At 42.3% G+C, this 25,061-nt stretch overlaps 1 protein-coding gene across 5 annotated transcripts in view; it reads left to right on the top strand.

Moving 5' to 3' along the window:
* Nucleotides 1-25,061, top strand: part of LOC105686868 (synaptogenesis protein syg-2) — a 173,654-nt gene that overhangs the window by 20,389 nt on the left and 128,204 nt on the right. For 4 of the 5 annotated variants that reach the window (XM_048653236.1, XM_048653238.1, XM_048653237.1 and 1 more), the window contains exon 3: nt 4,407-4,439. The exons of the other annotated variant lie outside the window; for it this stretch is intronic. In XM_048653236.1, coding sequence (XP_048509193.1) covers nt 4,407-4,439 — 33 coding nt within the window. The remainder of the gene's footprint in view (nt 1-4,406; nt 4,440-25,061) is intronic. 5 annotated transcript variants of the gene reach the window in all.

The raw sequence follows: 25,061 nt of genomic DNA, 5'->3' as shown, positions 1-25,061 counted from the left end.
TGTGTTCGTTTAATAGTTGATGAAGAGATATGAACTTTTATCTACACGAGTATAATATTTATATACATATCTGCCATGTATAGATACATATGTATATATGTATATTATGTATAATCTATACATATACGCACGTTATGTTACACGTGAAAACAGGATACGAGTTTTGAATTGAAATTTGACGCTCTTCTCGTCTGCGCTATAACAGCGGGATGAAAATTTTCCTCTTTCATTTAAACGCTTTTGTTTCTCGTTTTCATTCGTCCATTTATTCATTCAATTTTTTCTTCCAAGTCTTATTACGTTGGAACGGTATGTCTTATTTTTTCATCCCGTCGTCGTGCAGTTTTGCTGCTGTGATCGATGGTTGGATTTTTTTTTAGTTTTCAATTTCTGCCTTCGGTCACTTTTTCCTCTCCTCCCATCCACGTCGGTATGCCTCGAATCTCGTAATAGTCACGTAGTCGGATACCTTGCACGCCTAATTCTTATCTGAGATTTTCGCCGCTGCGATCGCTGCGTTATACTTTTATTATATTATCGTTATAATCGTTAATATATTTGGGATATTATAAATTAATAATTAGCTACCCGGGCGAAATTGATTTTATTATTTAGTCAGAGGGTCGGTCAACGGGGTGAAACTTGCTATATAAGGGATCAATGGAGATTCAATTTAAGATTGTGGACGAAGCTTAAATTCGGGTTAATTACGAAAGGTTGGTAGGGTACATGTATTTCAGGTATAGGTCCGGGTATACGTATAGAAATAATGTATAAAATATATATAATACACAATCGGGAAACTTTGTAGGTACAACATCATGAGGATATTGATTAAAAGTCGATCAATTAATAATTTTCGTAATTTATCGAACCTCAAATATTGCCTGCGATAATTGGATGCGTCGCGTTTTAATTTATTTCGTAGAATAATAAATTAGTTCTGAAAATCTTGAATTCGGTCGCGACATTTCAACCCCAGGACAGAATTGAGAAAAAAGAAAAAATACTTATCCGAAGGAAAATACTTCTCTTTCAGCGTTTTTCCTTTTCCACTTTGGTTTTCAAAACATCGGAGAGGCGCTTTTCTTTCATAAAAATCGTGAACGATATGAAACGTTGAAAACAACAATATGGTGAATATCTCACGAAGTTTCGAGTGAGAGACGCAATAAATTAGTATCGTACCATCGTCGTCATACCTCAAAGTCCGAGTTTTCTCGTTGATGTTAATTTTTTATTTTTACTTTCTTGTCTTTCGTTTATTTATCTTACCATATCCAGCGCTTTCTTTTTTTCTTTCGTCAAAAAACAATTTCGACGCTCACATCCAATTAAAAGTTACCAAAAGACACCGCGGGACGAGGATCAGAGGGAGGAGTTGGTTTTTATTATATAACACAGTCCGTATAAAGGTGGAAAAATTCCACGGTCGCTGTAATTCGCCATTTTTTATACCAGAAAACCGTTGTAAAACAAAGCCAAGAGTTTGGAAAAACGAGCGACAACGAAGACTCGTTTGCTCACCGGTAAGAATACAGCTTCGCAAGATTCGTGCGTCGGAATGCACGCGTAACCAACGCAGATTTGTGAGAGAAAGGAAAAATATGTGTATACAGAGGCTTGTAACGGTGTTAGGGGTGGTTTTGCGAACGGGGTTCAGCGAAACGGTGTGGTGTCGGTTGGGGGAAAGCCATTCGTGGCATATGACAGCCATAAAGTATCTTTTGGCAACAAACTCTCAAATCTGAAACTAATACCTTTACTTCTCGATCCACGCCCTCGTTCTCCCCTGGAAGGTATCCTCCCGTCCTCGCGCACCCCCAATTTTCATCCCCTTTTTCTCACACGCGCCCGTCCACCTATCCGTGTATAAATACATGTATGTATCCAGACGTCCCGCGGACGTAGCTGTGGGAAGCTTCACTTTGTGCAGTTGGAGAAACGCGCGAATGTGGGCGGTGGGGACGGGGAAATTTCAGCCCCCGAGATATCTTCCTTCTCATCCTCCTCTCCCTTTCACACCCCCTCGGACCTCTTTACCGCCATATACAGTATTCGAACTCTTCGTTGGCTGGTTGGCTGGCGGCTCGCTAGGCAATAAGACAGTGGTGCCGCCTGCCTCTAAGTGTTACGAGAGCTCTCCCGATCGCACTTGTGTCTACACCTACGTACTACAGGCCCATTACCACCGTCTTTCCCTCCGCTCACCACGTCCCAGCACCCTTAAAAACCATCTTTTCTATATGCCTCCGCATCGCTTACCTTCTTCCACATATACCTACGTACGTACACTATATCTAACTTATATCTTATCCGTATAACGCGGACTCCGCAGCCGCCGTCTGTCGAGGAGGGAATTTCTTTTTTTCGGAATCCGAAACAGCTCTTCGGGCCGCATTCCGTTTCGGAATTTCGGAATTTTTTATCGTGTGGGTACCTCGACAAATTATACCCCGCGGATGAATTTGGAGAATTTTTCTGTGCGTGGGTATAATTAAATCGTTTTCCACGTGCCGTGCGTATGATTCTTTTTCTCCAAATTTTCTTTTCTCGTCAAAGAAAAATTACTCCTCGTTGCAAAAGCGTTTGGTTGTGACTTTTAGGATTTGTAGGACATTTTTTGAACTTAATTTGTCCCCAGGAACATGAGTCTGTTGGGTGAATTGAGCTAACAATTTTTCCCATCGAGATGTCCTTAATTTTCCACTTTTTATACCGAGAAATTGACGATATTTCGATTAATTGTATAGATAGATCAATTTGGCTTTCAGATTTAGATTCCTGAGCTGATTATACGTGAGATTACTCTTCAAGAACCAAAAAAAAAAATCGATTTTTGGGCAAAAAATAAATCATTGTTTTAATTGGGTTTATTAAGCTTTTCTGACGTATTTTGACCTCAGAAATCCGAAACTGAAAGAAAAATTGATCTATCTCTAAAATTGACCGAGTTATCGCCAATTTTCAGCTTTTTGGGGTCAAAAATAAAAAATTAATATTTTAATCTATCTGAATGTAATTTTAGCTCAGGAATTCGAATCCGAAAGAAAAATTGATCTATCTTCAAAAATAACCGAGTTATCCTCAATTTTTCGCGATTTTTGGCATAAATTTGAGGATATCTCGAAGGGAAAAAATCGTAGCTCAATTTGGACAACGGATTCGTGTTCCTGAGGTTAAAATACGTAAGAAAAGTGCCATACGATCAATTTTTAAAAATAAAAATTTTTGGTCAAAATTTGAAAAAATCGTAAGGGGTACCCCTTGGAAAAATCTCAAATTTTGACCAAAATTTTTTATTTTTAAAAATTGATCGTATGGCACTTTTCTTACGTATTTTGACCCCAGGAACACGAATCCGTTGAGCAAATTGAGCTACGAATTTTTCCTGTTAAGATATCCCCATTTTTCTGCTCCAAAAAGTGAAAAATTGGCGATAACTTGATCAATTTTACAGATAGACTAATTTAACTCTGAAATTCGGATTTCTGAGATCATAATACGTAAGATTAGCATATAAAAAAAAAAAAATTTTGACCCCCAAATCGAGAAAACTCCAAGGGGTGAGGGAATTCTTATTAGAACAGTATAAGCTCAGTACGTGCGTAATATTCATACGGGGTTCAGTTTTGTTCTGCCGGCCACTGCGCGCAGGTCAGACGTTGCTAATGTCGAATAAGGTCGTAGGCATATCGATCAGAAATTGGGTTAATGATGTAGAATTGAAAAACCTGAAAAAAAACAATGTTTTTTCCTGAAATGAAAATTTTATCACAGATACTCATACGTGTACCGTGTATGTCGGAATCCACGAAGGTATGCGCTCAAAGAAGTACGTAATTTTATGAATTTGTACCTTGATTAATTACCCGCTCGGCATTTGCGTCTATTAGTGAAAATGGAGGTTGAATATCCTGAAAAACTGAAAGCCTTTTAATTTTGTTGATATATTTAATCTATAGCGAGATATGGGAAAACACAATTATCCTCAATTCTTTTTTTTTCACTTTTTTCTTCGACAAAACCACCCGTACATCAAAGCGACGGTGTATAGCTAATGTACCAATTTTCGCCAAGTTTTATCATCGTGAATATTTGATAACAACATTAGTAGCTGGCTTATATACCTATATGCATAGTGATTTAGCAATATGTACTACATACGTGAATATATACAATCACACCTGATCTAAAATTATCTATAATCGTATAGACATAACCGATACGCGTGTATATATTTGTCACGCGTGGTGTTCGAGATTCTCGTTGAAAAGACTAAAAAAAGACAAAAATGAAATTAGAACAAGAGAACCAACACTTGATTGCTAGTTTTATTTATAACTCTTAGTTGTTTGAATTTATTTTCTATGATTTCTTATGATTTAAATATGTTTTTGTTACAGGGATCCCGCGAACAATTTCGGATAGGCGAGGAGGTTGGTTGATAATTTTGTTTTGCATTAGGATTAGAGCGTAGTTTTTCATCCAACAACCCTCTACTATATATTATACATTTATTGTTATTATTATTATTATTGTTATTATTATTATTATTGATAACAGCATTATTTCTGTTACCATTAGAATATCTTATTTAGATTGTTCATTCGTTCATCTTACTTTCTTTGATTTTTCACCTATTTTTTTTTCTTCATAATTTTTATTTTTTTATTCACTTCAATTACTATTCTCTGTATAATATACGTCACCACTAACCATTTTCCGAGTATGAAGCAATTATTATTATTGTTAACATCGTTATGATTATTATAATTAATATTATTATCCTTATTTTTATAATACGTTTGATTATTGACACCACTAATTCACTCACGCTTGACCCTATTATATTAAATTAATTTTGGTAAACTTATTATGATATACCATATGTATATAATATAATATATATATACACAACTTATATATTTTATGTATGTTATATATATGCTATATGATTATTCAAACCCCTTAGCTAACGCATTTACATACATAGCTGTCGTTACTATTATTATGATCCAAAGCTTAGACACCATTATTCTTATTATTCTTATTCTTATCATTATTGATAATATTATTGTCATCAAGTATTATTATTGTGGAAATAATTATAATCATTTTTCAAATAATTGATGTGCAAAAACAATTATATATCGGGTACGATTGATGTACGCGTGTCATTCGTAAACGAAGTGTTCACATTTTTTTCGAAATAATTGAAGTTGTTTCATCTAAATTTCTATAGAGTGAAATAAGTTGAAGTTTTCAAGTATCACATGCGAATTTGGACATTGTAAAAAATATATCGATCCGATTTCGAATCGGTGAATTTATTTTTCTGTTTTTACTTATTCATCGGGTCAGCTGAATTATACGTATAGAACTGGTTTGATATGGAGTAACGTAAATGCCCTATATTATTATCATTTTATCACGAGGTTTTTTTTCTTCTTTTATGTGCGGCGACACCCGGTGTATACATATATTGTACATCGATATACATTTAAATTAGTTGATCGGTGTTTAGTTGTGTGAGTATAAGTACATAAATATATATATATATATAAATAAATGTGAATTTTACAGCTCAAGGCGTATCTCGTGTATATTATATACTAGTTACTATTCACTACTACATGTACTATGTGCCTCTATATACCTACTATACATATATCCAATGTTCGTGTCAACGTACAATGTTTTATACACCTCGCCTTTAAGCTATCCTCTGAATCTCTGTTCGTTGTTCTCTCTGTTCATTGGTCTTTGTTCTCCGTTCTATTTAATTTCCTAAAATATTCCGATTATGTGTCTATAACGTTCGACTTCATAAATGGATATATAGATAAATTACTGCCAACACTGTGCGTGTTTCTATGTGTGTGTTTTACGTGGTGCAGAATTTATGTGATGAATTTATAGTTTTATGCGATCCGTCCGCTACCCATGTATGCGCGTATGTGATTTATACGGAATCAATCGATCATCTCCATTAACTCGTCCTCTCATAATTCCTCGAAATTCCAGTTTATGTAGGTTTTTTCATCAGTCGGAGTGTTTGGAAACAGAAAAAAAAAAAAAAAAAATCACGCGATATTAATTAGAGAAAAAAAAACATCGTGCGGATAACGTATCATATTTGATAATCCCCTGAATTTTTGACATCCGAGACAGCGTTTGTCCTCACGGTACTCGATTTCGCAGATGAACTTTATTCGTATGTTAACTGTGTGTGAATATAGAGAAACAAATGTCATCTAACGAGAACAAATTGTGCAATAGAAAATATCGCGAAGGAGAAGAAGCGGCGGCAGCAGCAGCAGCATCAGCAGCGGCAGCGGCACCGGCAACTGATATAGAAGAAGAATTGTAACTGCAATGTACTGCAGGGTAGAGGAGTATATGCGGTACAGTAGTAGCATCGGTGAAAAATGTAAAAGTCGAGAGTTGCCGAGGTAGGCACGTCGCTCTTCACGGACTGAAAAGAGGTGGATATCGCAATGTCTGTAACTCGGTGCTCACCTTGTACACCGCGCAACCCTCGCTAGAGACGCCCGGAAAATTCCACGTTAGGAATGCAGTTATAGAAGCAACTGTCTTATACCGATGTTCCGACCTTTCCAGTCGCAAGACGTAACTACATACTCAACTTATGTACCAGCTGGAAAATATATACTCGGGGTACACCCGTAGGTAGGACGTTACGTACGTACCTAGGTATGTGTACGTTCCCCGTTCCGGGGTCATGCATTCTGCCGTTTCAGCTATTTTCTCATCTCATTGACGCATCGAGCGCATCTCGACGTCTCGATGCGTCTTCGACCGCCCCTCCCCCCCTTCGCCGCTTCGCCCATTTGCAACTTCCTCCCGACAGCGCCATTCTCCCCGAAGTTTAATATAACTGCCCCCCGGTAAATTCGAGCGGCTCCGGTCCCGCAACGAGCCGTTGAAACGGGAGAAATCAGTCTTCGAAAAATGCATTCATTTCTACTTAAGGGAAAAGTATGGAGATTCGAATTTCGCGTGAAACGGAAAAATGATTCGTTTAGTTTTAATGAACCGCGCGCGTGTTCGGTATAGACGTTGCGAACGGTGCAGAGAAGCGCGCTTTGTTCATAAAAAAGGAGAGAGAGAGAGAGAAGAAAAAAAAGTTATGCGGAAATGGAAGCCCCTCTACATTCTGGACGAGAAGATTTATACATGAATCTGCTGATGGTGTATAGATATCGGATGGAAGAGAATTTCACGTGCCGCACCTGCGCCCCTTCATCTTCTCCCGGTTCCGCCCGCTTTTGCTTCCTTCCTTTCCTATACTCAACGATTTGCACAACTTTCTCGATGAAAACTGCATTACCAAGTTCGAAACGTACCAACCTGCCGCCGACACACCTACAGCCCGGTTCTCCTCATCTCTCGCCCTTCTTCGAACCAACACCGACTCTCGGATGTATGAATTTCTCTACCCACGCGCACCCTCCGCCGAGTATTTTAAGGGTATCTGTGCCCGGGCGCTTTTCGCAGGTGGGTAATAGCCCGCGTACACAAACACGCGAAGGAAACCTTTGCGAAGCGACGCTCGCCGCCGCTGTGCCGTCGCCGATCACGGGGAAGGCGGTGGTAGTGGTGGTGGTGGTGCTTTTCCTCGTTGTTCGATGTTCCGCAGACCGGAGGCCGCGACGTGTTTCCAACAAATCATCCGAAAGGAAACAAGCAGCCCGGCCCACTACCCCTGAACTCCACCCCCGACCCCCCGACCCCCCGAGCCCCCCGAGCCCCGAGCCCTCGCCTCTTTCCGCCTTCCCTTCGTCCCACCTTATTCTCCCCGTTCCCGATTTCCTCCTTCCCCCTCGCTCCGCCTGCACCCCTAAAACGCGCGTTACTCGATTTGATTTATACACCGTCCTTGATTACAATTGATTCTAGCTGCTGCTGCCGCTGCCGTTGCCGTTGCCGTTGTTGCCGTTATTGTTGCCGGTAGGTCGGTAGAAACCAAACTGTACACGCTTCGTAACGAAGGTGTACGTGTGTGGTATGAAATCAAATATGTGTATCATGTTTTCTAGAGTACACATGCATATTAAACGCGGAACGGAGATTGTTCGGTGTGATAGTTATATGAGATTGTAATATAATCGTCTAGCCAACTGACCTAGGATGACCTCACTCAACTTTGGCTAACTTAGCCTGCAGTTCGGAAACTTGTGTAACAGCACATGGAGAGAACCTGAATCTGATCGTAAACTACCCGAAAACTAACCTGACCCAACTTGACACGGGGCCGGTTGGTATGACCGGACTTATCCCCGTGTACACCTCCGCGCTTACACACAGTCTCGCTGTTCATAATCACGGACTTTGCAACGGTACGACCGCAGCCGATTCGACCACGTTGTATCGGTTATGCTCTTCGACGGAGATGAAAATAACGCGGTGATTGCAAACGTCGGGAGTACGGAATCCACTTAATGCCGCGGTAACAGCTGAATCAAATCTAATTGGATTTCAATGTTGAAACGGAATCATGTCCTAGTAATTCGACTTGGGACAAAAGTTCACAGAGTCCCACGATTCGTCCATAATTCTAGTTGAAAAGCTTCGGAATCGCGCCGCATAGACGGATAGGTGATCTTCTTTGCGTCGACCAGATAAAGTTATACAACCCTTGCGAAAGTACGTTTCCAGCTTAGTTTCACCGAGTGCTGAAAGCTTTCGAGAGTGTCGGCGGTAACGTTATGACTGACGTAGAAAGGAGGATGCACGGGCAAGCGTTATCGCACATTCGGACCGATGCTCGCCCTCCTGATATTGGTGGAAAATCTCGAGAGCTCAATTTCCATCCCTTTATTCCGTCTCTTTCTCTCACGAGTATAACGAAAATACACCGAGTCGGTTCCCGGTTATCCTTGAATTCCGGTTATACGGGAAGCCATTCGATGTAGCCCAGATTTCATTTGCGATAGGATTTGGTTGGCTGAAAGTGAACGTGACGCCGGGCGAAGAATTTCAGGACGTGGACCGCGCCATCTTGGAAACAGGTTGAACACGATTTTGCTCCAGAATTTCATCCGAACCAACGAAAATCATCGAAATTGCCAATTAATTTCTTTTTCACGTCATTCGTATACGGGGTTGCCGGTCTGGTCCTCAGAGTTCCGGTTCGCCAGTCTTTAGTTGGTAACTAAATAGTTTGACGCAAGGTACTTCTTCTTTTTGCCCTTACTCCGGTGATCATTTTTATTACAAACTCACCAAAGAAAAACATGTCTCTTTCCTGAACTTCAGAAGCCCCGGGGCGCCTCTCCGCTACTCTGCTATAATTAAAATCAACTCCGTGTCCTTTCACCTTACTCTATATTAAAGTTTTGATTAGTTATCATTCACCTCTATAGTGAACTAGAAGCTGAACCAGCGGCGGAGTATCTGATTAGCAAGTATATAAGGTCGGGGTGCATTGGAAGAGAATACCTCGCCATGGATTCGGGAGGAAAAGATTTTAAATGAGAAGGCGCCCGCGGGGACAATGACCAGGACAAGTCGATGGTATTGAATGTACAATACGTACACCGTTCGTCGTGGTTTTTTTTTCTCGCGGTCTGCTCCAGTAAGTGTTTTCTTATAGGTGAATGATTGGCGGGTGAATGCCAAAGCGGCATTTCCATCACAATGCTTCCAATATGGTAGTGGCCTGGCTGATGTTACCGGTGGTTCTGGTGGTGTTGGTGTTCGGCTAGAACCTATACCTCGTTGCCACCAAATTCTCGTTCACCTATAGTATAACCTACTGCGAACGTTCAGAAACCAGCCCTAAATAGCCCTCTATTGTGCTAAAGGGCACCCAGACCAACCCGCACCCTCTCAATATGGTTCGTCAGATCATCAAACCTGCGATTTTCTCTTCATACCACTTTGGGAAGGCAACCAACGATTGATCCTCGCTTAGGTCGGTCATTGAATCACGAAAAGAATGCTCAACTTTCGTTCAGTGTATACCCGCGACTTCTCGTGCGTAAAACTATATCGAGCACAAAGTCATCGTCAATTTATGCGAAAGAATTTTCTGATTTCGCACGCTTTTTTTTCCCTCTATTCCCTTTTCATTCGAGTGTTCCCTCCCCCCCGCCCCCAAAAAAAAAAAAAAGGAGGAAGAGAAATTCGGTACCGATGTGTTCGCCTTCGCCGACCTATGAAAAGATAGTTTCGAAGAAGAATCTAGTGTTCCGATAAACTTGGTGGAGGGTTGAAGTCAGTAGTTCACATGGCTCATAGTAGTCTGGTCGTTTGTTAGCATGCTGCTGGTTATTAAGAAAGTGTTTTATTACAATAGTCGTGCGGAAAACCAACGGCCAGATTCAAAAAGACTTTGTAGTTACCTGAGGAAACCAGGACGTGGGTGGACTGGTACGATAAAATAAAATGAAAATACACGCTACGTGAAAAAGGAAATGGTGTAGGAAAAAAAGGGGATGAAAGCCATGTAAGTTATGAAAGAAAGAAAGGAAGAAAGAAAGAGAGGAGAGGAGAGAATAAAATGCAAGAACGCCAAGAAAGAAAGAAAGAAAGAAAGAAAGAAGGAAGAATAACGAATAAGAGCGATGTATTCAAATAGCGGAAAGTGGAAAGCGCTAAGTAATTATTATTGTACACCCTGTTAAAACGGGAAAAGATTGTTGTGTAAAACGTAGTGAGAGGGATGATGTTTTTCCGTCGAGAGAGTGATGCTAAAGACAAAGAGAAAGAAGGGAATTAAAAAGAGATCTGAGAACGAGGAGAAACTGAATCCCAGGAAGGGCATTAAGGAGGAATGTTGATTCAGGAGGGCGTCATCTATCGGACTCCATTGTCCCGGATGTCACAATGCCTCTTACACGCTGCTAGGCCCCACGGTCTCGTTCATTCGTTCGGTTCAGTTTTTCCTTTACATTTCGCTTTTTTCCCCTCCTCGCTCCCTGTATCATGCCTTCCTTCCTATTTTTCGCCTCCTTTATAGTTTACTCATTCACCCTTCGCGACTCCTGACCGCTCAGGCATTCGCTCGCACCCCTCGCGGTCTTTGTTGTCTTCCCCGTATTTTCGTTTTTGTCTTTTAGTTTTTTTGTCTTCACCATTCCTTTTCTGGTTTTTCATCTTCTTCTCTATTTCTCCCCTTCCCCCGCCCGATATATCTGTGGCCTGGCTAGCTATACTCTCCACATACTCCCTCGTATTGTTAATTTGCATTTTCATTCACGAATTAATAAATCTGGCTATGATACATCGATCGACTCACACTACCATTCGGAAACTACGTTCAGTACCGACGAACAATGGAAACTATTTCACGCATTTACCGAACACCTTGACAAGCGAATCTCTGTAGTACTGCAGTATTGGAAAAAACGAGGGATGCGGGATCGATGGAAGAAAAAAAAAAGATAACGGAAACAGGAAAAATTTTCGCTGTCGGATGCCCGTACCGAAAGAATGGAAAAACGAACAATAAATAAAACTGTCATCCGGACGTCTCCTTTTTTTGTTTATCGCATCGAGTTACGTACGACGAATGCATCGCATCAAATATAATTGATCGTGAACTACTACACCGGTTGTTGTTTCATCATTGTAAACATTATCATTCAAATTCCCTCTATTTTGTCTTTCCCTTTCTCTCTATTTCTCTCTCGCCTCGTCGATACCTGCAACCCCGTTATAGGTATATCATATGTAAATAAGTTAATTATCACGTCGAACTTCATGACGTATAATTGAAATTTCAGTTCAACCCGTACATGGTTGTTTTATTTATTTTGTCATTACATTTTCATGTTCATCTTCTTTTTGTTTTTTGCTATTTCCGTTTTTTCTATTTTTAGTTTCAACACCCGTCAACGCCACGAGCCAACGCGTTACGGATATCATACCTGCATTCCTTTTTTCTCCAGTCATTCTTTCCTGCATCTCTTCCTCTCTCCTCCCTTCTCCGTTTGATTCGCCCGTTCCTCCGTTTTTTTTCTTTGTTTTTTTTTTGCATCTTTCTGTCATTTTTCCAAGAGATGAATATTCAGCGAGCTTGTTTTCCCATCTCCCTTCTCTTCACTTTTCGTTTATTTAGATTTTCTATCTAAATATAGTGATAATAATGCGAAATTCAGACAGCCGTAAATAATGACTGACGTATGAATTATACGTAACGTATATAATTTACGTTAAAAAACCATACACCTATCAGAAACTGGCTCTTAGGATCACGTCACACACGTTTGCAAGAGAATTACTAAAATCCTAGAATTTTTTATCACTCGACAAGAGCCTCGAGTTTTTCATTCATTTTATTTCGTCGCATTTCTATTTTATCTGTTTTTGTTTTTGGAACGGCGAGGGGAGGTTGGGAGAGGGCGAGAGGGATTTTTTTCTCGTCACCTCGGATGTACGCCCGTACATGTAGATTTGGAAAAACGTGAAAATTATCACTCGTGCACATTGTGTCGAAATATATAATATAATATTACGTATATTTATATGAAAATGTGCACGTCGCGCGATTTGATAGCTTTGACGTGAAGTTGAGGGACGGGTGATCACGCCGTATATTGTTATCAAAATACTCCAGCTCCGGTTTTTTTTCTAAATTTAATATACAGATATGTACAGATGAATATCGAGGTAAATATCCCATATTTTTGGAAAAAAATAAATGCGGTGTATCGGAAGTGAAAAATTCGAAACCGCATGGATCCAGCAGTAAACAATAAATCAATTAACTACTATATAATATATGTGGGACCGAGGAACCACGAGGCTGACGAGTCAGTCTCGGGCGATTTCGTGTGACGACGCGGGGATAAGGGGGGTAATTTTCGGCAATGATTTCAGTATCACCTGAGACGGCACCTAGCCATATATGTAGCATACCGATTGTACCAATTAAATACAGCCTATTGCATATTACACCGATGTTTCACCCCTGCGCGGTCCACTCATCCCACAAATTTGGGGGCTCGTCCGGGATCTGCAGTGACTCGCGAGGTGAAAAGCTGGGTTGGTGAAATCGGAATAAGACGTGAGGTGAAGCGGTGGGTGCGATCGAGACGTGAATTGGGTGAAAAGATTGCTTTGAGAAGACAGTTGGACGGTTAGACTATTCATATGTTAGACGATGAGATGTGCATTTAGGCAATGAGATGTGCATTTAGACGATGAGACGAATAAGTGATTGAAGGTGAATGAAAAACGCCGGAAATCTATGGACGAAAAACGGAGTGAGTGAGACGATAAAATTTGAAATATTAGACGTTAAGACGATTCGGTCTGTGTGTGTGTTACGGTGAACCTACGGGCAAGCGGCCATCATAACCCGCGGTGTTGATAGAGAACGGGAACAATACAGTGAGTGAGGCAGTATCCAAAACAACGAGGACAGTTGGTATACAAACAAGGCGAACCGAAGTGTATCTACCTGTCAAGAAATGCCGCTGCCGCGATCGGATGAGGAGTCAGAGCGGGATAGGCGCGCGAATCAAAGGGCGGTGGAACAGCTCAGCCGTGACCTGGAAGCTGCACATGTAGAAATTGAGACCTTACGACAGCTGCAGCAGCGTTCTTCCCCAAACAGGCTAACCGAGACTCTGAGGGCAGAGCTGGAGGAAGCACGCGCGGAAATTGCCGAGCTGAAACGTCAGCGAGACATTACCAGCGAGCCCGCACCAGATGAACAGCTGAGACGTGAGGTTGAGGAGGTCCGAAGACAATTGGCAACATTTGGAGTCGGGCGAGCTACCGCCGCGAACGACATGGCCAGCGAGGGGCCAGGAGGCCGCGGAACGGGACGACGAGAACCGGGAGCGATACAATTTAGAGACGTGGAGGGAACGATTCCTAAGTTCTCTGGGGATGACAGAGCGTTTCCAGTGGAGAAGTGGATAGGGCTGCTGGAAGAGAACAGTCGTTTATTTAATTGGACGCCACTGCAAACCTTGGTTTTTGCCAAAAAAGCTTTGGAGGGCACAGCAAGATTGTGGCTTGACGGGCAGACCACATTTGCAGCGTGGCATGAGATGAAGAGAGAGCTGATGGACGAATTTAAAACGAAAACGGACAGTAAGGAGATCCACGAGATGCTAGCGAACCGCAAGAAGAAAGACGACGAAACCTACCAGGAGTATATCTTGCAAATGAGAAGGCTAGCCAACCGGGTGGAACTAGACCAAGCTGTAGTGATACAATACATAGTCGATGGCATACGCGACTACGAGTCGAACAAAGTGATCCTGTACGGGGCGACCAACTTTACGGAGCTGAGAGAGAGGATGCGGCATTACGAAGCAATAAGGGGTAAGCTTTCGGTCAATAAGCAATCAACTAAGAAAGCTTTTGGTAAATCCCCAGGTGGAAGCGAGACCAGCTGCAGCGTCAAGAGTACGCCAGCGCAATCGACGCTATGTTATAACTGCGGCATGAGAGGCCACCTGAGTAAGGACTGCAGACACCAAGAGAAGGGCCCAAAATGCTTCAGATGCCGTAAGTTCGGGCATATTGCACCAGCTTGCCCTCAGATTGTAGCCAGTCCAACGGACACTCAGGAAAGAAACCCACCAGCAACGCTTCACATAGGGGCAGCCGGCCTTGACGCCTGCATCAAGAAGGTCGAGATCAACGGAGTCGGCGTAGAATGCCTGTTGGATAGTGGAAGCACCTACAACATACTGAGGGAAGATCTCCGCGACGAGCTTGGCCTCCATGGGTTGGACAGCGTAGAAGAGGAACTGACTGCCGCAAGCGGAGGGAAAATCCGCACGAAAGGACGATTGAAAGTGATGACGGTAATTGACGGGGTATGCTACCCGTTGACTTACAGGGTAGTGTCAGGAGACACTATTCCCACAAAAGCGCTACTAGGCGCAGACTTGTTGAACCACGCCGTGGTCCAGCTGAGCAAGCACGACGCGAAAGTCTGGCCAGGTGAGGATTACTTGTTATTAATATCACTCACTGATGAAATGTTTTCACATATCAGCGCTGATTGGCGGGATAAGGTCAAAAAACTCGTCGACGAATACCAACCGACGGGAGAAGAAGAGGTACCGGTACAGGTATCAATTGTACTGAAGGACGAGACGCCAATAGCATGCCGACCAAGACGCCTGGCACCGAGGGAGAAGAGAGAAGTCGACGCCCAAATAGATGAGTGGTTGAGAGGAGGAATCATACGCCACAGCATCTCCGAATTCGCTAGCGCTGTGGTTGTGGTCCGCAAGAAGGATGGGACGCCACGGATTTGTATCGATTACCGTCCATTGAACAAAGTAGTGGTGAGAGAACATTTTCCATTACCATTAATCGAAGATATGTTGGACAGATTGGCAGGGGCTGCAGTCTTCACTACCCTAGACTTGAGAAATGGCTTCTTCCATGTCAAGGTCGCGGAAGAAAGCCAGAAGTATACTGCTTTCGTGACGCCAACCGGACAATATGAGTTCCGAAGAATGCCGTTCGGATTCTGTAACTCCCCCGCCGTGTTCCAGCGGTACATCATGTACGTATTTAGGGGGCTAATTCGAACTGGTATTTTGCTGGTATATCTGGATGACGTGATTATCTTGGCAAAAGATGAGAACGAGGCGATCCTAAGACTGAAACAGACGCTAGAAACGGCAGGCAAGCACGGCCTGGATATCAACTGGAAAAAATGTCAACTGCTGAGCCGCCGCATAGAATTTCTGGGATACGTGGTGCAGGACGGGACCATTAAGCCCTCGACGAGGAAGGTTGCCGCCTTAACTGACTTCCCACGACCGTCCACGCTGAAGCAAATACAGAGCTTTCTGGGATTGGCAGGATATTTCCGGAAATTTATAAGGGACTATGCCAAGATCGCCAAACCCTTGAGCGATATGCTGAAAAAGGATCGAAGCTATGTTTTCGGAGAGAGGGAGCATCAAGCGTTCACGGAACTAAAGAAAGCTTTAACATCAGCGCCAGTATTGCAAATTTTCAATCCAAAATTACAGACAGAGATCCACACCGACGCATCACAAGAAGGTTATGGAGCAGTACTCCTACAGAGGTCACAGGGAGACCAGGAACTACACCCTGTGCATTACATGAGTAGGAAGACGACGGAGGCGGAAAGGAAGTACAGCAGCTACGAACTGGAGCTCACTATGCGGAAGAAGGAACTTGCACCAAGAGTAGCACGATGGGGCATGTTGATGGAAGAGTTCGACTACGGAATAGAACACCTGACAATTACGACGGGCGTGCCTCGCGGGAATGGGCAAGTTGAGAGGATCAACAGCATCCTGATTGGAGTCTTTACGAAATTATCTGTCGACGAGCCTATGGCGTGGTTTAAACACGTGAGCCGCGTCCAAAGAGCCATCAATGGCACCTATCAGAGATCCATCCTTTGTACGCCATTCGAATTGCTTTATGGCGTGAGGATGAGACAGCCGGAAGATCCCAATCTTCAAGAACTAATTGATGAGGAAGGGAGGAATAACTTCCGAGAATCTCGTGACGAGACACGCCGCCAGGCCAAGGAAGGAATAATGGCAATCCAGGAGGAAAATACCAGGACATACAACAGAAGGAGGAGAAGAGCCACCCCTTACCAGGTCGGAGACTTGGTAGCAATAAAGCGCACGCAGTTCGGTGCTGGCCTGAAGTTGCGGATTAAATTCCTAGGTCCGTACCGAATTCTCAAAGTAAATCCCAAGGACCGTTACGAAGTCACCAAAATTGAAGGGGAAGGCCCAATTAACACCACCTGTTCAGCTGACCATATGAAGCCTTGGAGAGGTTTCGTGGAGAGACCGCATACTAGCACAGCAGCGTCGTCTGAGGCAGACGACGCAGTCCAGGATGGCCGAGCTGTGGGACCGAGGAACCACGAGGCTGACGAGTCAGTCTCGGGCGATTTCGTGTGACGACGCGGGGATAAGGGGGGTAATTTTCGGCAATGATTTCAGTATCACCTGAGACGGCACCTAGCCATATATGTAGCATACCGATTGTACCAATTAAATACAGCCTATTGCATATTACACCGATGTTTCACCCCTGCGCGGTCCACTCATCCCACATATATATATACCTATATACACATTCATCAATAAATCTTGGATTAATGCTGTATTTTTTATTACAAACAAAACAGATGAAAAAGAAATTAAACAAATAAATGAGGGTGAAATCTGTACTGAAATACCAATACGCGTTATACTAATAATTTATAGAGATTTTTGTTTCATCGATTGAATCAATCACTGAATTTATTTTAGAAAAATTGTAACAGCTTTTCGATTCAATGATACGGTTGAAAAACGAGAAAGGAAAATGGACAAAATTGAATCGAGTCAGAAAAAAAATAAATAAATAAAACGGACGGGGTCGAAAGTTTTTGGAATTTCGCCAATATTATAACGGTGAAAATGTATAACGGAACGAAAAAGCGAAAAAATATAGATGAAAATAGTAGAAAAATGATAATAATGATATTCAAAAAAGTAGAGAAAGGAAAGAAAAAAAAGTTGAAATAAAATAAAACGAAATGAAATACGAAAAGAAAAACTTGGACAAAAGCTTTGTAACCTAACGGGCAAACTAATTTCGTTAGATTTTACAGTGTAATTGAAATCTCGAAAGTTTTACGTTAAGCTGCTACTTCTACTGCTATTGCTACTGGCTACTAACTCTGCTACGGCTATATGCTTTTGCAACGGTGAGGACGAAATCTGCCCCGTTTAAAACTTTTTTAAAACATTCGCTCCTGCTGTCCTTGTTTATTCCACTGGTACCGCTGCTTCTGCTACCGCTGCCGCTGCCGCTGCTCCCGCTGCTTCCGCGAAACCCAGAAGCTCCGAGCTTTTAGCTGTATAACTGCTTTATACACAAACCCTTCACCCCCGGACAGCCATGCAAATTAGGTGTGTGTCATTTGCAAGTGAAAGTTTAATCCTTTTCCCAAGTTTCACTCTGTTTACCATGGGTTCAGATTTCTAAATCGTTTTTCACTTTTCCCTGCTACGGGCTAATCCCTTCGGATACCAGAAGAAAAGAAACAAAAAGCCAATGTACGTGCATATTTTATCGGAGAATTTCGTCATTTGATTTTGGTTTGTGTTTATCCGATTTTTCATCTTTCAAATTTGTGAGAAATTGCTTCTGCCGAGATGCTTTTTACGCGATTAGACCGAGACTCTTGAGTTTCCGAACTGAAATTCGGTACAATTGGAATATTCCCGAGTATCCCTTCATTTTTGTAACGAGCTTTTGAAGCTTAGGACGCTTCTTCAAACATTCGTAATTCCGTTCGATTGCAAAAGTGTCGTTGAAAGTCATATGAAATGCTCCGTCGACAAAAACCTGCAGAAGGAGCAGTTGTTTCGCTGTACTAGAAAAATGGAAGGTGAAGGAAGAGTGCAATTTCCAGAATACAGCAATGTCCGCAGGCCAATTAGTGTGCGAAAATATAACTAAACAATGCCGGTGCTGTTGGTCTCTAAAGCCCGCAGTGCGCTGCAATGCTACCAATATGGGCTTATGGCATATGCATAATACCGGGTAACAATATACCGTACAGCGTAAGACACCGTTGCGTTTCAACGACATCTAACTAACCCTACCTCGCCAAATCCAACAAATAGACCAATGTAAGCCTACGTCCGCGCTGGCATTTCCGTCGCACGTTCGCCAGCTATAGGTTACAAAGCGGTGGTCTGCACGGTTCGTATCGTACAGAGCGGAAACAAAAGTTCAAAACCTTTCCGGGATGGCGGCTCGAGGGGATGGGTGGGGATCGGCCATCTCGAAAGCTCCTCGTTCCCTTCAGATTTAGTTAAACCAACAGGTTCCGAATTGCCATTTACATTCGAACTCGTCTCATTGTCGGATTGGAATAACGTTGACCACCCTTCGGATTTCGATTTTCGATCTAATAATTTCTTTGGTTTTAAACCGCCAATATTGGAGGGGCGACGAGTACACTCGAGGACACTGTAAACGTTCGAGGGTTTGAATGGGGAAATAATTGAACGGTCGAAACGAGAAATCACGACGATCGTTGCCGCGGGATTTCCCGAATCCAACCTGTCCTTTGACAAATTATGTTTCGCTACAATAATCCCGAACGAGTGACGGAACGCTGGTAGTTCGAGCGACTTTTACTTCGATTGTTAAATGAAGATTGACGATCTCCAGTTTTCGAGTGTACCGCACGAGACGCCCGGAGGTGTTGGATTCGGAATATTTCTCATAGGGCGTATTAGGCCCGAACACGATATAATCACAGAGGAGATTGTTTTAGCTCTGAGGATTTGAGGTCACGCGGGAAAGGGAGTTGTAGAATTAATGGTGGATGGTTAAGATCCTACGGGCGTGGTAGTTAAGGCGTAGGAATGTATAGGAGAGTCCCGGTTTCCAGGATAAATTGAGGACTGTCTGATAGGGTTCGCTAGAGACTTCGCAGTTATTTGGTTATTGGATATGAATTTGTCTGCCAGGTGATTGATGTTGTAGTCTTCTCTAGCGTAGCGTATACTACATAGGTATAGAATACATATGGGCTGATATATGACGAGATTAATGGTCCCCGATCTCCTAGGGACTTTGTACCTTCGTCTCTCCGTATCCCGCATTGCAGTCTGTACGCGTATACGTAACGCCAGATATTTGGCAGACGATCCAGGGAAATTGAATTGAGCCGACAAAAAAAAATACTGGACACAAAAATCCTCTCCGCCGAAATAACACTCATCGCACTTAATTGATACAAACGCGAACATCGATCAAAATCAGTGCTCCCAGAACTTGAAACGACGTTATGCGACCCCATGCTTTTAAAAAATTCTGTACACACCCCCCCTCGCCCCCCCCGTACTTTCCCCTTCGGTCCTATAAAATTGTACGTTTCACCCTACAAATGATCGAACCAATTCAAATTGACAGGCGTCTGCGATGTCGCGATTTTCGGGGTGGACAAAAACATAACGCCTGTTATCCGTGTATGTCCTGTAAATTTCCGATTCGATTATGCATTATACCTGTATCCACATCGTTGAAAAAACTCTTTTAAAATCAACCGTCTGTATCCCCGTTAATTCTGGCGTTAATTTTATCTACACCAATAATAGACACTCGAATATTTATGGGTGCGTCGAACGTTTGAATTTTAATTTCTAGCGTCATTTTCCAAATGCGCTGTACGGCTGTTATACATACCTATGTACAGAACTTGCGATAACCGAACGCGAGAGCCTCGCGTTATTTGCAGCGGGTATTTATATTATGTAATGTATTCCGAACACCCTCGCTGGCCAAGGATACAAATACATATGTATACGCGCATTATAGATACGAGGTAATTACCCTGCATTCGTAATTAACATAAATTTATATTGAATTTGATATCTGGCTGCAGGGAATTCTCGCGATTTTGCTACTGCGGAATAATCAGAGCGCACAACCTTTACGTCAATATAACATCACGTAAGGGTTGTTTCGCATAGAAATGCACCAGATATAAGGATCGCGGCGCCATGTAATAAGTCAGGTATCGAAAGCGATCCGAATCGAATTAAAATATTTGAATTAACGGCGCTTGGTCAAGGGTGGCTTTCAGAGGTGAAAAAGTAGCGGTGTAAATACAAGGGAGATAAAAGAGCGGGGCGGGGGCGGGGGCGGGGAATAAATTTGATCAAGGATGCCTAAGATAAGCCGTGTTTTAATTAATTAGCTTATTGGGATTATATAAATTGCCAATAATCAATTACCCGCGAAATAATCCCGTCGAACCCGGTCAGGTTATCCCCCTCCCCCCCTGCCCCTCGTTTCCTACCCCTTTTCACAATGGTCTACTCCCCCCTACCCCCGACCGCTGCTATTGCTACCGCTGTTCCTGCAGGACAACACTTTACCCGCACGTGCCTCGCATTAGCCACGCTCCATTGTGTCTACGTTGATCGGTCGACCTGCCCCCGTACTTTACGCCACCCCCAGGCCTTGTTAAGGATTTCTTACTCGGGTCAGCCCCCGACTACATAGAAAACTACCGAAGGGAATAGCGCGCGACTTCTGTGTTCATCCCGTGCCGTTCTCCCGAAAACCGAATGGAAAAAAAAAAAAAAAAAAAACAAAAAAAAGGAAAGTTTGATAGAGTTAGAAATATAGAGGAGGGATGTTTCTTTTCTTGTTTTTTTTTTTTTTACTTCTCGATCCTTTAGATCTGAGGGTTGATTCGAGCGAGTGACGAAAGGAGGGAAAAAAATAAATGAGAGTAGAAAAAAAAGTTCAGGCCGGGTGTTAAATTTTTTAAACCCTGCGGAGTGTTTCCCTCTCGGTTTACTGCAGCGGGATACATGAGATTTTGTTTTTAATTCCTTTTTTCTTTCGCGGTTGGATTTCTACCCTTTTTCTTTTCTTGAAAGGCACGCGGGGTTTCGGGAAATTAAATAATTCATTACGGCATGCCAGGACCTCGTCCGGGTCAAGCCACAGCCTATGAAAGTTGGAGAGCGTCCAGGAGCGGTATTCCGTTATACGGCGAGTTTTCACCCCTTTTACACTTCCAGTTATAAAGAAGGAAGAAAGGCGCGGTTTTGTATGGCCTGGTGAACCATCGAAGACGCGGCGTTAAGTATTTTATGGTGAAAGAAGGAGCCGGATTATAAAGCCACGGTTCTATACGGGATCGGTCACATCGAAAAAGGTTACGTATACGTAGTTCGCGTATTTATACCTATTTTATACGAGAGCGGAAAAAAGGAGATCATGCCTCTTGGACCTCTCGTATTATATCATTTTCTTTTTTCTTCTCCCCTTCTCCTTTCACTTCGCTCGAAGAACCCCCGACCGAATATTCTACCCTTGGAATAGAAATTCACGTTTTATCAACTTTACGCCCGGCGTAAAGTTTCGAATTGAAGTTTCGACGCGGAATTGTGAAATCTCAAGGGGGATGATATCGTCTTCATCATGAATCAGAGCAGCGGTTTTTCTTCTTTTGTTCTCTTTTTATTATTATTCTTCTTCTTATTGCAAAGAGCGGTCTTTATAATTGTCCCTTTGGCGTTCATTAGCCTCCGCTGTTTACTTCCTCCTCCTATAATAAATTTTTCAGTTATTTCCATTCTTTCCTTCTTCCTTTTTCTCTCGTTATTCCCACGTTCTACACCCACCGCTTTTTTTGGTTTCTCATGAAAAACAGAATCGTACAACAAAAAATTAATCCCCGTTGCACGGTAATCTAATGATTTATAAAGATTTCCATCGTCTCTGATTTTTGTCACGGAACGTCTGTGTACAGAGCATGTTTCGCGCTCGGCGCATATGATTTTTTGTTTTATTACTATAACTTTTCTCCCCCCTATACGGGCATTATGGTTTTTTATGGGTAGCGATTTTATTACAGCGTTGAAGAATATCCCTTTTTTCACCCTATCAGAATTACATATCGCTAACGGGAACGTTACGCTTGAGTAACGCGTAGTACTTCTTTTGAGCTTCCGCCATGTACAATATTTCGTAGTGTACATACCGTACATACATATGTGTACATACGTGCGATCGGATGATCCACTTACATTCGCATTTCTATGTACCTCTACGCACACACCTACATCTTCGTGTGTGTGTTTAGGTATGTGCATACATAGCAATATACACCCGCATATTCGGAAATGTGAAGCTGTAAAAATGGCCGTAAAAATAAGGGTCACCGCCAAATAGCCAATCACTTTTCACCCGTTTCATTTTCACGCGTGAATATCTATAAACCTATACACGTATATCGCGGACATTTTACACACGCGCTACATCCAGTTTTTGTTAACGACCTCACAGCTTTTCAGAGAATTTTATTCCCTGTTTTCACGTTTGATGAATATTTTTCGATTTCTTTTTCATTCGTGTTATCTTTTTTTCTTTCTTTATTTTTGTCTCTTCTCGCCGTTTGTTCGAAACCGAAAATACCGTTCTACCAGATACGGGGTCATACTGTAGAAGAAAAAAAAATCATCGCTCGAAGAATTGTCGTTTCATAAGTCGGAGGAAAATAAAATAAGAAAGGGTTATACGAAAATTGAGGTAGATACGCTCGGTATACGTATATCATAGCCACGCTGATTTGACTTTTCCGAATAATTTTGCCAGTTGGTACTTATCAGATGTGAACAAGTTGATTAGCATAGAGATTGGGTCAGACAAAACCAACGAACCAACCAGTTTGAAATATATAGCCACGTATATAAGTATATGTGTGTGCATATATACCTCGTACCCTACCTTAGCTATTTATGTAAATTTTTGAAGATCTGTCAGCGCGGTAGCGGAGAGTTCAGTTTGACTTTCACTCGTCGAGAGTTTATCTCTCGCAGTAAAGTTGGTAATAGAAGAAGAAGAAGAAAAAAAGTCAGCAAAAGAATTAAGTAAAATGAAATAGAACAAGGCCCTCCCAGATCTATCGAATTGCACCGAGCTGGAGTCGGGAAAAGGAAACGCGAATATTTGTCTTTTTATTCCTCCCCGGATAGCCAGAAGGAGGAAGATGGATCTGAGCGTATATAATACATAAGATAGGAACAACGAAAGACAGTGCCAATTATTTTTATGGAAATTTTACAGCTTCCCTCGAGCTTTTAAAAGCACGAGAAAGCTGTACGTTCGTTCTCCCACCCTTACTTAAGGATTTGATTGCTTGCCATCCCTTCCCTTCTTACCGACTACACACGTATACGTATAATGTATATACTTCTCTTCACTATGAATTTAAGGACCTTATAGACGATGAGCTTCACCTACTCGGTTTTGATGCACTTCCACCTCAGGACCGAAATAGCCGAGGTATAGGATGTATAATATTTTAAGATACCTACGTCACTCGATACATCATGTAAATATCCTCATACATTACCGGACCAATTTATATACCCTTGCAATGCAAAACCTGCGGCTTCACAGACCCCCGATATAAATATATACACCTATCGAACCGAGTCAAAACGATCGCGAAAATTCTATTTGTCTATTTCCTTTTTTTCACTTGGAATCAAATTTAATCTCAACATTACACAAATCGTCGTGGTTCTTTTTTCGAATCCTTTTTTCTGCTAATTCTTTTGTATCGAATATTCTTCGATTTTTTTATATCCGTTCCGTGTCATACGTTGCATATTGCGCGTGGTACCCAACCGGAGTTCCAACTAAGGGTGAAGCAGTAGCGGAATGGGGGGCGGAGGGGGTGGGGGTTAGATCTACCCACTTTTAATCTGGCAGCTTTCACTTCGCGTCAGCTCGATGCCGAGTGAAATAAAAGGAAGTGACAGCCCAAAAGACAGACGGACGGACAGCTATACCTACCCAGACAGGTTTCGGAGGTTGAATTGCGCGCAGCTGGCTGAATGTACGCTGTTTTTTTTTCCTCCGACTTTTTTTTACTTTTAACTTTGCTTTTTTTCTCTTTCACACCCCCAACTTTCTGCGCAGGGGTGCCAGAAGAGCTCCTGGCATACCGTAGCAGACCAACTCTCAATTATCCGTACTTGATCCACGAGCGCAGTTTCTACTCACCATTTTGACAAACAAAATTTGGACTTTGCAACATCGGAGTTTGACTTTTTCTTCATTCTCTCAGCGATCAGTACCCTGCATACACTTATGGTTGGTTGTAATTCCCGTGATGATCGCGGTTGTTTTTTTTTTCCAGTTTTGTTTTACCTTTGTAATTCGTTTTTTTTTCCCCTCATACGAACAGGCGAAACGAAACGAAACGTATCGTGAAGTGGAAAGAGGATTTTACAGAAAACCAGGTCGTTTATTGCGTTCGCTGAAACTTTTCTCATTTTAACCGTCTATCTACCCGCCTAGCTACCTACCTACCCACCTACCTACCTACCTACCTACCTACGTACCTACCCACCTTCTAGTGAACGGGTTTAAAATCGTTTCCGCACGTGTAACTGAATCACGTGCGCATTGTCGACTTCGACTCCTGCAGCTCCAGATGGTTCGTTATTTGAAATCGCTTTCAAAACAAACTATCACGTTCCTCCGAAGCACCTCTTCAGTCGTTAATTTACAATCAGAGCTTTTAA

Source organism: Athalia rosae, chromosome 3 (assembly GCF_917208135.1).
Source record: "Athalia rosae chromosome 3, iyAthRosa1.1, whole genome shotgun sequence".
Taxonomy (NCBI): domain Eukaryota; kingdom Metazoa; phylum Arthropoda; class Insecta; order Hymenoptera; family Athaliidae; genus Athalia; species Athalia rosae.
The sequence above is the reverse complement of the archived record's forward strand: the minus strand, read 5'-3'. Positions and strand labels throughout refer to the sequence as shown.